Source organism: Trachemys scripta, chromosome 11 (assembly GCF_013100865.1).
Source record: "Trachemys scripta elegans isolate TJP31775 chromosome 11, CAS_Tse_1.0, whole genome shotgun sequence".
NCBI classification, from domain to species: Eukaryota; Metazoa; Chordata; order Testudines; family Emydidae; genus Trachemys; species Trachemys scripta.
In genome coordinates, this window is record NC_048308.1 from 314,156 (window position 1) to 326,629 (window position 12,474).

The 12,474-nt window shown below is 63.3% G+C and overlaps 1 protein-coding gene across 1 annotated transcript; it reads left to right on the top strand.

The window, feature by feature from the left end:
* Window positions 1-346: 346 nt before the first annotated feature.
* On the top strand, window positions 347-11,991 carry ATG9A (autophagy related 9A; the record flags this gene model as incomplete). The annotated part of the gene is given in 13 exon segments (XM_034785877.1): window positions 347-390; window positions 991-1,055; window positions 1,428-1,589; window positions 2,077-2,218; window positions 3,281-4,029; window positions 4,763-4,916; window positions 5,344-5,523; window positions 6,107-6,352; window positions 6,700-6,917; window positions 7,535-7,652; window positions 8,062-8,284; window positions 8,818-8,960; window positions 9,600-11,991. Coding segments are annotated over 13 exon segments (2,450 nt in total), but the record flags the coding sequence as incomplete, so codon positions are not given.
* Between the last annotated feature and the right edge of the window lie 483 nt (window positions 11,992-12,474).

A 12,474-nucleotide genomic window follows, 5' to 3' on the forward strand; every position in this document is an offset into this window, starting at 1 on the left:
CCCCCCCCCCCCGTTGGCTAAGGTGGGGGGATCCCCTCCTCTCCCAAGCCTTTGCCCCCCCCGTTGGCTAGGGTGGGGGGATCCTCTATGTGCCACCGGGTACTGGCCACTGCCGCAGGCCAGACACCGGGTCTGATCTGAAGCGGTGACTCCTCTTCCGTGCGCTGTGTAAACCCGGGAGCAGCCCTTTGGAGTCTGGGGAGACCGGAGGGACCCAGCCCGCTCTGTGCCCTGGGCTGTGTCACCAGGGTAACTAGTCAGCGGCAACCAACTGACCCTCTGCTGCTGGTCACACTGCTGCGTAGCGAGTCCCACTCACCCCCTTTGCCTCCTCTCTTTCCTGCAGCTCCCTGGCATCACATCGAGAACCTGGACCTCTTCTTCTCTCGCATATCCTTGCTGCGTGCGGGGGGAAGGGAGGCGCCTGCTCCAGCCCAGCATCAGCTGGACACAGTCTGTCCGTTTGGCGCAGGTCCCATCTCATCTGGGGCTGGATTGCTCCGTGGAGTCCAAACGGGCCAAGCTGTGGCGTTTCCACCCCTTCCCTTGGGCGATGGGGCTGTAGGGGGACAGAAACAGGTCCCTCCAGCCCTTTGGTGATAGCCTCCTGCCCGTTCTTTGTCGCTCTGATTGCTAGGCTCTGGATATGGCTTTACCGCCCTCTGTGCTGGCCAGGTCCTGCCTTTGCAGACTCCGGAGAGAGCTCAGGGGGGTCTGTGAATGGAGAGTTCACAGGCGCCTGCTGGGGTGTGGTGGGGGCCTGGGACAGGCTAGCGTTACCCTCTGCCTGGGACGGGCATGGAGGCCAGGCCCCAGGAGCATTCTGTAGCTAAGCAGAGAATGCACTTGCCTTGCAGCCATCCATCCTGACTGGCGGTAGGGGGTGGCTTGGCATGGGAGGGGTTTTCTCTCAGTTGGTGGAAGGGGGTCTCGGCTGGTGGCTGGAGAGGAGGGGTTGCCAGACTGTTCTCCTTGACTGCAGCTCCCCACGTCTATAACCTGCATCAGAAGAACGGCTTTACCTGCATGCTGATTGGCGAGATCTTTGAGCTCATGTACGTCTTGAGTCCCCCTGCTCTGGGGGTGGGGAGGCCAGGGAGGGGGCAGGTTCTCCCCATGCTCTCACTGCCATTGGGGTGAAGGGCCTTGGGCCCCAGTGTTCCTGCTATCCCTGCACAGCCATGTCTGAGAGTTGAGGTTTAGGGGGTGAGGTGGGAGGTGGTCCGGGCCACTCCCCTTTCAATCAGGACCTGTCTCCCTCTTTTTTGTCCATCTCCATCCCCAGGAATTTGTCTCCCTCTGCTCAGAATCTGCCCCCATCATGCCATGGGCAGTGGGGTGTGACCCAGTAGCCACCCCTGGCTGTGGCGTGTTAGGAGTTGGGGGCAGAAGGAGCATGCCCCTCATGGTTGCTGCCTTTCCCACAGGCAGTTCATTTTCGTGGTGGCCTTCACCACCTTCCTCGTCAGCTGCGTCGACTATGACATCCTGTTTGCCAACAAGATGGTGAATCACAGCCAGCACTCCAGCGAGCTCATCAAGGTGACACTGCCAGATGCCTTTCTGCCTCCCAGCGTGTGCAGCGCAAGGTAAGGGCAGCAGCCACACCTCCGCCCCCAGCCCTGGCAGCCTGCCACCCTCCAAAGGCCATGGTAGTGTGAGCTCCCTCTTTGCCCGGCTCCAGACTGGAGCTAAAGACCCAGGACTCCTTCCAGAAGGGGGACAGTGGGAGTGGCCGAACCTCACCCACGTGCAGTACGCAGCCCTTGCCCTCATCAGAAGTAGAGGCATGTAGACTGCCAAGATTGCAAGTCCCTGGTTTGTCTTGGTCCGAGTGGCCAAGCTGCATTGTATTCTGGGTCATGTAATCCCCAGGGTATGTACTTGGTGTTTGATGGCAGTGTTGCTGTGTGCTGTTCCACAGCTGGTGCATCCCCTCCCCAGATGTGGCTACATTCTGGTGGTGGGTGAAGCGATCCCTTGACAGTGCATATAGCTTGGGCTCCTGTGGGATGAGGCTCGGCCGTGGGGCGTGCCGAAAGGCAAGTGTTGCAGCGAGTCTCTTCTCCCTTGCAGAATCCAGCAGAACGGCTTTCTCATTTGCATCCTGGTGATAGCGGGGGTTTTCTGGATCCACCGACTCATCAAATTTATCTACAACATCTGCTGCTACTGGGAGATTCACTCCTTCTACATCAACGCCCTCAAAATCCCCATGGTGAGCGACCCTGGGGCTGAAGGACTGGGCCGTTGTGGTGGAGCAGGGAGCTCCCCTTGCCTCTGCCCCCCAGCTCGGGGTTGCCTTGCTGAAGTTGTAGGAGAGGGTTTCACCGGCCCATTGCCTTCAGGGGTTCTGGTCTCTCCCTCTTTCGGACCTCCCTTGGGAGTTACATAATCCGGTGTATCTCCTTACAGCTTGTTTTCCGGCAAATCTGCCCCTGGACACTGGGTGTGTCGCGGGACAGCTGTGTTCTGCTGACTGTCTGCCGGCCAATCGCTTTGCTTTATAACTTCTAGGCTTTTCTTTGCCATACCTACAGCAGTGTGCCAGCCTCAGAGGTGTAAAGCAGTTTATTCTCATGCCTTCCCTGGGAGGCGGGGCAGGGTCTCTCTCCCCATGTACAGGTAGGGAAACTGAGGCACAGAGCAGCTAGGCGTTGCCCAAGGCCATGGGGGAGGCTGGCAGAGCTGGGTATTGAGCCCCAAGTCCCAGCCCAGGGTCTCCCTCGGGGAGAATGTGGGTAAGTCGAGTAACAGCAGGATCCTTTACATTAATTTTTTGCAAGACCATGAGCCTGTGGAATAGGGCATGGGCCTGGGACTCGAACACCTGGGTTCTCCTCCCAGTCGGCTGCAGGCTCCCCACGGGGCGCTGGGCACGTCCCATCACTTCCCCGTCTGGGAAGTGGGAAGCTGGGAAGGGCTCGGCGCGGTAACGGAGACGTCGGAGCGCCACCCTTTGGGTGCGTGTGGCGATGACCCGTGTAGTTCTCTAGCTCTTTCCTGCCAGCCCAGGTGGGGTGAATGAGGCTCCTGTCCCCCCCCGAGGGCTGCGTTTATCCCTCACTGGGAACCCCAGAGCAGCACACAGCAAGCATCACGCAGAGCAGGGTGCAGCATTGATGTGAGACTGGAACTCCCAGCATGCAGCATGGCCTGTGTCTGTGGAACATTGGAGCAGTGCATGCTGGGACCTGTAGTTTCTGTTGCAGCACTTGCCCGGCTGGGCCCCTGTTGGTCTCCCCCAGATTCTAACACTGCCTCCTCTCCTCCCGGCCAGTGCAACCTGCCCTATTACACCTGGCAGGAGGTGCAGGCTCGCATCGTGCAGATCCAGAAGGAGCATCAGATCTGCATCCACAAGAAGGAGCTGACGGAGCTGGACATCTACCACCGCATCCTGCGCTTCAAGAACTACATGGTGGCCATGGTGAACAAGTCGCTGCTGCCCATCCGCTTCCACCTGCCCGGGCTGGGCGACACCATCTTCTACACCCGCGGCCTCAAGTACAACTTCGAGCTCATCTTCTTCTGGGGGCCCGGCTCGCTCTTTGAGAACGAGTGGAGCCTCAAGGCGGAGTACAAGCGGGGCGGCAACCGCCTGGAGCTGGCCGACAAGCTGAGCGCCCGCATCCTCTGGATCGGCATCGCCAACTTCATCCTCTGCCCCCTCATCCTCATCTGGCAGATCCTCTATGCCTTCTTCAGCTACACTGAGATCCTGAAGCGGGAGCCAGGCAGCCTGGGCGCCCGCTGCTGGTCGCTCTACGGCCGCTGCTACTTGCGCCACTTCAACGAGCTGGACCACGAGCTGCACTCACGCCTCAGCAAGGGCTACAAGCCAGCCTCCAAGTACATGAACTGCTTCATCTCCCCCCTGCTCACCATCGTGGCCAAGAACGTGGCCTTCTTCGCCGGCTCCATCCTGGCCGTGCTCATCGCCCTCACCATCTACGACGAGGACGTGCTGGCCGTGGAGCACGTCCTCACCACCGTCACCCTGCTGGGCGTGGGCGTCACCGTCTGCCGGTGAGACGGCCGGGCCGACACGGCCGGCCTGCCCTGGGGCGAAGGGGGAGGCTGCGGGTCTGTCCTTGGGCCACAAGTGAACATAAGTCTGCTTAGGGAGGCCCAGGACTGGAAATGAGGAGCAGTGGGTCAGGCCAGGAGTCAGGGGCACTGGCAGAAATCTTGGGGGGGGGGGGGGGGGGGGGGGGGAAGGAAGAGCCTGGGGCCAAAGTGCCTAGTGTGGGGGCCGGGGGAGGGGTGCTGCAGATCAGGACTGAGGTGGGGAGGCAGAGGCTGGCATAGCAGGGAACTGGGATGTGGGTCAGGACTGAGAGGCACCGGCAGAGCTAGTGGGCACATCTTGGGTAGCAGAGGACTGCGGGTTGGGACTGATGGGCACCAGCAGGGCTGGGGTAGCAGGGGGCTGCAGGTCGGGACCGTGGGGCACTGGCAGGGCTGGGGGGGCAGGTCAGAACTGAGGGGCACTGACAGGGCTGGGGTAACAGGGGGCTGCAGGTCGGGACCATGGGGCACTGGCGGGGGGCAGGTCAGAACTGAGGGGCACTGGCAGGGCTGGGGGTAGGCAGGGCTGGAGTAGCAAGGGGCTGCAGATCAGGACTGAGGGGCACTGGCAGGGCTGTGGGGGAAGGTCTCCCAGCCCGTCTCTAGGCGTGATCTCCCCCTGGCATGAGACTCCGGCCGGGGTTCTCTGGGAAGTGCCGTCCTTCCTATCTGTGTCCTGCCCCCCCTGCAGGTCCTTCATCCCAGACCAGCACCTGGTGTTCTGCCCAGAGCAGCTGCTGCGGGTGATCCTGGCACACATCCACTACATGCCCGACCACTGGCAGGCCAACGCCCACCGCTACGAGACCCGGGACGAGTTTTCTCAGCTCTTCCAGTACAAAGCGGTGAGCCCGGCCCCTCTGGCTAGCTTGGAACCGGGGCGGGATTGGACTGGCTCCTGCGCTCCTCTGCCCAGCGAGGGGCACTCGCGGCGCCTTGGGGGGGGTCTCTGACACACGAGTGCCACCTCAGGGCCGCTGTCTGTTGGACTGCGATGCCCAGAGAGAGGCTGGTGCATGCGAAGGGGCTGGACTGGGGACCTGCGTGTGCCTCACTCCCCAGGGCCGTGGGCCGTGCGTGTGATGGCTCGGCAGCTCCTGTGGTTCCCCAGAGCAAGGGGGGCGGGCAGGGAGGGATCTTTGGTCAGCTGGGGGCGGAGCACTGGGGGGTGATACTGACGTGTTCCCTGGGTGGCCCCTCCCAGCCGTGGTGCAGCAGCCCCCTCGGGTGGCTCTCGGGGCTGCCTGCTGAGCCCCCCCTCTCCCTTCCCAGGTGTTCATCCTGGAGGAGCTCCTCAGCCCCATCGTTACCCCCTTGATCCTCATCTTCTGCCTGCGGCCCAAGTCCCTGGAGATCATCGACTTCTTCCGGAACTTCACCGTGGAGGTGGTGGGCGTGGGCGACACCTGCTCTTTCGCGCAGATGGACGTGCGCCAGCACGGGCACCCGGCGGTAGGGCCTGCCTGCGGCACGGGCGTGTGCTGGCGTGGTCCCTTCCCCCTCCCCCTGCACTTGGGGGGGTCCTGCCTGTGGCTGGAACCAAGGCGTGGGCTGACGTCCCCCACGGAGTGAGAGAGATCTTACCCCTCTGCTGCGGCTGCCGGTCCCAGAATGCATTGTGGCCAGGCTACGCCAATCAAGCTGAAGTGTTGCATGCTGGGGCCTGTAGTCTTAGTGGGCTGTGTTGTTGCAATCTCGTATCTAACATCCGGGCACGCTCCGTGGGGATTCCTGTTCGGTGGGTGCATGACCCAGCTGGCTAGGTGAGGGCTCGTGCCCTGGAGGGGGGCATGTGATGCTACCCCGGGCGTTGGAAGGCCCTGGAGGTGGGCGTGCTTGGCTGTGGCGTGTCTGCTCCAGCGAGCAATGTCCCAGGCCAGCTGCTGGGGGGTTCCTGGCTTTTTTGCATTGGTGGTTTTTGTGCGGCCTGGCCTTTGGGGCTCCCCAGACCCCCCGGTGGGTGTATGGCAGGCCCGGGGGGGGGTCCAAGGATGGGTTTGGAGTGCCCCCCTCACCTCACCTGTGTGCATTGCAGTGGATGTCAGCGGGGAAGACTGAGGCCTCCATCTACCAGCAGGCCGAGGATGGCAAGACTGAGCTGTCCCTCATGCACTTCGCCATCACCAACCCCAAGTGGCAGCCGCCCCGCGAGAGCACGGCCTTCATCGGCTTCCTCAAGGAGCGCGTGCTGCGCGACAGCAGCGTGGCGCTGGCCCAGCAGGCCGTGCTGCCTGACAACGCCCTCTTCACCTCCATCCAGTCCCTGCAGTCGGAGTCCGAGGTGCCCTGGCTGCGGCGGGTCGCGGGTGGGCGGGAGAGGAAGGGGCTCTGCTGCTCCAAGGCTGCCTGGAGGGCAGGAGTCTTGCAGCTGCCCTGCATTGTCTAGCTAGCCCAGCGGGGCTGGCTCAGGCTGCCGGTGGAGTGAGTTTGCTGGGTCTGAACTGGGCTCGGGTTTCCAGGGAGGGCTGGGCCCGTCTCCAAGGGTGTGTGGGGTGGGGTTCTGCCCTGCGGCATGGGGGGGCTATAGGATCTGGAGTTCCCCCGAGGAGCTGGGTTGGGGAGGGGCCCTGTCCTGTTGTCTGGTGGCTGCCTGTCCAGGGCTGTGACTTCCCTCACTTCCCATTGCAGCCTCACAGCCTGATTGCCAATGCGATCGCGGGCTCCTCGGCCCTGGGGTACGCGAGCCATGAGCTGCAGGCCTCCCGCCAGCTCTCCGAGGTGGCCTCTGCCCTGCGCTCCTTCTCCCCGCTCCAGTCTGCCCAGCAAACTCACAGCGGCTTCCAGACGTCCGGGTCCCACGTGGAGGGGGCACCGCCCCGGGCCCACAGCACCATGACGGCTTCTGGGTAAGAGTCTGCTGAGCTGCAAAGCCCAGGCCCTGCTCCTGAGGTGCTGGGTGCCCCTCGTGTGCCTGAGACAGGAGGGATTGCTCCCCTGGTTCACTGGGCCTGTGCTGCTGCTGGGAGCAGCTCACAGCGCCTCCTGCTGGCACGCTCTGCAGTCCGTTCCTCGCCCACATGCCGGGAGGAGTCCCTGCAGGGGCTGCTCTGAGCCCTCCCCTGCAATGGAGCAGGTTACACAGATGGCTAGAACAAGAATTGCCCCCGAGGGTTGACTCTGTAAGTGACTGCTCCGCCCCAGGAGGGGGCGCTGGAGCGCTCCTGCCCCCCTGTGATGGGGATCTGTGGCCCTTGGGGGTGCCTGTGTTGGGACTGGACCCCACTGAGCAAAGCCCACGTGTCTGGGCAGAGGCTGCACGTATCCAGGGTGCAGAGGGGCCCTTTCTAAACCCAGGGCAGGGAATGGGTGAGGTGGCACCATGGGACACTCCATAGCCCAGCAGTGCAGTGGGGCTGGGCAGGGGATCGAGAAGGGCTGTGTGGATCCAATGTGGGGCCTGCTAGGGCCATGCCCCTGGGCAGCAGACCCCCTCCCCCAGCCCTTCTCTGTGTCCCGGCTGCAGCACAGATGCCAGAACAGCAAGCTCCGGGAGCAGCGCCTGGGAGGGCCAGTTACAGAGCCTGATCCTGTCCGAATACGCCTCCACCGAGATGAGCCTGCACGCACTCTACATGCACGAGGTGAGCGGCCTGCGCCCTGGGCCAGGGGGAGAGAGGGCAGCTCTGGGGGCGCAGGGCAGCCTGGCAGCTGGAGAGAGGTGTGCTGTACCCAGGGGGTAAAGGAGGTCCTGCAAGGCAGCCAGGCCCATATCCTTCCCCTGCAGCGCACCCCAGTGCTGGCTGTCTCTTCAGGTCCCTGCATGCCACCTCGGAGCACAGGAGGGCCTGATGCAGAACAGCCCCATCCTGCATTGGAGTGGCAGAGGGAGCAGCGGCGCCGGGAGCTGGCAGTGCAGGGGGAGAGGGAAGGAGCCAGAACTACTGTGGGGCTGCCACAGGGGCTCCTGCAGGCTGGATGTGGGGTGGGGTGGGGCTGCGGCTCTGTCCCCCCTCCCTGCTTGTCTGACCTGCCCCGTTGTGTTGTGCGCAGTTGCACAAGCAGCACACGCAGACAGAGCCCGAGCGACACGTGTGGCACCGGCGGGAGAGCGACGAGAGCGGGGAGAGTGCCCCAGAGGAGCCGGATGCTCAGAAGGGCGCCCCCGCCGCCATCCCCCGCTCTGCCAGCTATCCCTTCTCCTCGCCACGCCAGGCAGTGGAGGAGTTGGCCACCCTGCAGACGGGCTTCCAGCGCCGATACGGCGGCATCACAGGTATGTGCTGGGGCAGCCTCGTGCTGTGGGACTCCCCTCCAGACAGGGATCCCAGCCTCCCCACACATTCCCTGTCCCCCTGGCCAAGGGGCGCTTCCTTTGGAACGTGCCATGGGTCCACACGCTGGTTTGTTATCGGGTTGCTGGGTAATCGTTTAAACGCCAGTGAAGTATTTGAGATTCCCCCCCACATGCCAGGCGATCAGCTGGGGCTGGCGGCTGGCAGGTGCCACTGCGCGGTAGCACCTGCAGGAGGCGCCTGGGAGCCCTGCTCATCCATGGCTGGCAGTGTGTGGGCTCCCGCTGTGATGTTCCCATGTCACCCTGCGTGCTGTGGGGAGGAGCCCCTCCAGGGGAGCTGTCGGCCGGGGAAGGCTGCACAGGCTCCCACCCAGTAACAGCCCCTCCCTCTCGCTTGGGGGGTTAGACAGATTGGCCTAGAGCCCCCTGAGTGGTGCCCTGCTGGGAGCTGGCACCAGAGCCTGCTTCACCCGCATCTACATGTTCTTCTGACTTCTGTGCCCATGCCGCAGATCCGGGCACAGTGCACAGAGCCCCGTCGCACTTCTCCCGCCTGCCTCTAGGGGGCTGGGCTGAGGATGGACAGTCGGCCCGACATCCGGAGCCGGTTCCAGAGGAGAGCTCGGAGGATGAGCTCCCGCCTCAGATACACAAGGTACGGCCCAGGCGCCCGGCTCTGCTGGGGGGAGTGGTGTGAGCAGGGCATTAGTGAGTGCTGCCCTGACTGGGTGGGCTGGGGCTGGGGCTGCTGGCCGGCAACTCCCTCCCCAGGAGAGATTAAAAAGACGGGGACTTTTCAGCTTGGAAAAGAGCTGACTAAGGATGTCTCTGGTAGAGGTCTATAAAATAGTGACTGGTGCGGAGAAGGTGACCAGGGAAATGTTGTTTATCCCTTCCCATAACACTAGAGCCAGGGGTCACCCAGTGACATTAACAGGCAGCACGTTTAAAACAAACAAAAGGAAGTACTTCTTCAGTCAACGTACAGACAACCTGTGGAACTCCTTGCCAGGGGATGTTGTGAAGGCCTAAAGTATAATTGGGTTCAAAAAAGAACTGGATAGGTCCAGCAATGGCTATTAGCCAGGATGGGCAGGGCTGCAACCCCCTGCTCTGCGTGTCCCTGGCTTCCGATTGCCAGGAGCTGGGACTGGGCAACAGGCTGGATCATTTGATAATTGCCCTGTTCTGTTCATTCCCTCTGGGGCACCTGGTCCTGGCCCCTGTCGGAGGCAGGGCACGGGGGTGGATGGCCTCTGGCCTGACCCGGTAACCGCATGGCTCTCTCCTCCAGGTGTAGCTCTGGGGGCTGAGGATCTCGTGGGATTCTGGACTCTGGACCAGCCTGGGCAGCAGGACCCGGGGTCCCGGCCCCCTCCCCTGTCCCGCAGAGGTGGGGCGGGCAGAGGTGCCTAGCGCTGGCGTTCATGCCGAAGGGACAGAACCACCACGTCAGCGTCTTGCAGTGGAAGCTTCTGTACAGACGTGTGTCAAGCCAACATCACTCTGACTTGTACTCATGTTGGGTGAATGCGTGTGTGAGTACATCCGTGTATCCGTGTCCGCATATGTGTTGTCCGTGTTGGAGGGAATCGGCCGAGAGCTGCACGGAGCACCGCAGAGCCTGCGCGAGGCCAACGACCCGCGGCTGGCAGGGGAGAGCTCCGCGGGTTCCCGCTGCCTGCGGGAGAAGCTACTGTGGAGTCCCTGAGCAGAGCCAGCGACGCCTCTTCCACAGTCCAAATAAAGACCCTCCTTCGAGCTGCAGGGCCCGGCCCGGGTTCCCGCGGGGGAGGGACGCATCAGAATCTATTTTTGTAAGAAGGGTGGAGAGTTGGGTTCCCCCGAGGGGGAGCGTGCTGGGCGCCCGCCCACAAAGCCCATGCGGCTCCGTGTGTCCTGTCCGTGGGGCGGGGGCTCCCACTGCTCCTGGCCCAGTGCTCCCCCCAGGTGATCCCACACCCCACTTGCTGCTATTGGCCGTGGGCCCTGGCCCCTCTAGCCTCAGAGCGCAGACAGCCTGGGCAGCAGCAGAGTGAGCCCCCCCGCGCTGCCCCCTCCTGGCGTGCCAAAGCCCTGCTGTCTCGGGGCTAGAGCGGAGCTCCGTCTCCAGGGCCTCTGCTGACCCTGCCGCCCATCCTGGCCCTGGCCCTCTGGGAGCTCCACCAAGGCCCCCTCCAGCAGCCTCCCCTTGGACGGCAGAGCAGGGGGGACAGGCCCCCAGTCAACACTAACGTAGCAGGTGACTCAAGGAGCTTTGTTCCCCCTTTCCCCCTCCCTGCTGCGCTGGGGAAGTCTGGCCTGGGCCCCTAGCCTGGGACAGGCTGTGCCTCCCTCCTTATAAATCATTAGCGCCTGGATGGCCAGTCACAGCACGGGGAGTGGGCGGCTTCGGCCAATCAGAGTACAGCTCTGCTAGGTTATTGAGTGACAGCGGCAGCTCCCAGAGGCCAGGCTGCCTGCTAACCCCTTCTCCCTGCATACACAACTGACAATCGCCCCCCCAGCCCCGCTCCTGTAGGCCTCAGGCCGGGGCCCCTGCTCCCACAGCGCTGAGCACCTCCTAGGAGCCCGACCGCCGCGCTCCTTGCCAGAGCCAGTGCTAGGGGTCGGCCCCATGGTGCTCTGCACTGTACCCCTGGGGGGCAGGACGCGTGGGTCTCTCCAGCTCTGCCACTGGCTTCCTGTGTGATGGGGGGCGGAGCTCTTGGCTGACTAAAGCAGGGCTGAGGCGGCTCCCCTGCGGCCTGGGCCGCTCTGGCATCCTGCCTGTCAGGCAGAGCACTGACTATTCCGGCCGGGGGGGCTCTGCTGCCTGTTCCTTTAATGCCCCCGCCCGGTTCTCCTGAAGGGGCTTGGGACCCCCTGCCTCTCCGTGGTGCAAGCCCTGAGCTTTCTAGCCCAGCCTATTGGTGCTTTACAGGTTTGATGAGGGACAAAATGCTTCAGTGGCCTTTGAAACAGGGCAAGTCTCCAGCAAACCAGCGCCAGGCCGGCCCCTCTCTGCCCTGGGGCCTAGAACACACAGACCTCAGGCTCCCTTCGCAGCAGGAACCAGGCATGGCCGGAGCACTGCCCGCTGGGCTGCTGCCCTCTGCAGAGGTGCAGCCCTGTGAGATGGCAGAGCCCAGCGGGCAATTAGTTCTGTCTCAGGCCAGTGTGGCTGGGGCTACATGCTGGGAAATGTAGTCTCCATGGGTCGCACCTCTGCATTAAGGGCTGGGTGACGGCCCTCGGCTGTGCTCTGTACAAACTGGTGGGCAGAGCTTGTCCCCCTGCCGCCAAGGCTCTCTTGGGGGATGCACTCAGCCTGGAGCTCCTGTTCTTATCACAGAGCGTCTCCACGCCTGAGCCACAGCCCCCAGGTGAGAGCTCTGAGCCCCGAGCAACGCTGGGCCTTTCTGAAGGGGGGGCTGGCAGCTGCTCCAGGCTGCAGCTCCTAGAGGTGGGGGCAGGGAGGCGAGGCCTGGAGCAGCCGGAGAACCTTGCCACGTGCTGTGCTTGTGTCTGTCCGTCTCCTGTGTGCCCGTGTGCATGGCAAGCTGCCCTCCCCCTCCTGTTCCGTGTGTGACACCAGCGAGGGGGGTGCGGGCGCGGAGCTCTTTGGGAATGTGCTGGCTAGCTGAGCTCGCGCCCCTCGCTATACAGCTACAGAGCCATTTAATAAAGAGGGGGCATTTCATTCACGCTGGTGTCTGGGCCTTTGTTGCAAGGGGAAGCTGCTCCCCCTGTGTACTGGGAATCCAGCCATAACTGGGGGGCTCACAGGCTGTGCCCCCCTGGATGCTGCCCTCTGGGTGCGCAGGGCTATCCCGCCATGAACTCAGGGTGGGAGCTGAGCTCTCCAGGGCTGGTGATCTCTGCTGGAGCCTGGAGCGAGACCAGGTCTGACCCTGGGGGCAGAGCAGGAACAGCCGAGAGCTACAGGGAGCAAAGGGTGGCTCTGATGTGCTGCTCTGGGCGGAAGAGCTAGAACCGCTGTCCCAGTCTGTGCCCTGGAGCCCAGCCTGGCTGCGGCCTGTCGTTTCTCTCAGCCTGCTGCTTAGGGAAGGGCAGCGGGGCTTGAGCCACGCCGCACCTCCTCCCGGGGCCCAACCAGCCCTCGGTACACAGGCTGAGGCCGCTCGGCCTGGGGGGATTCAAACTGCAGCCCCCTCCCTGCCAGCCTA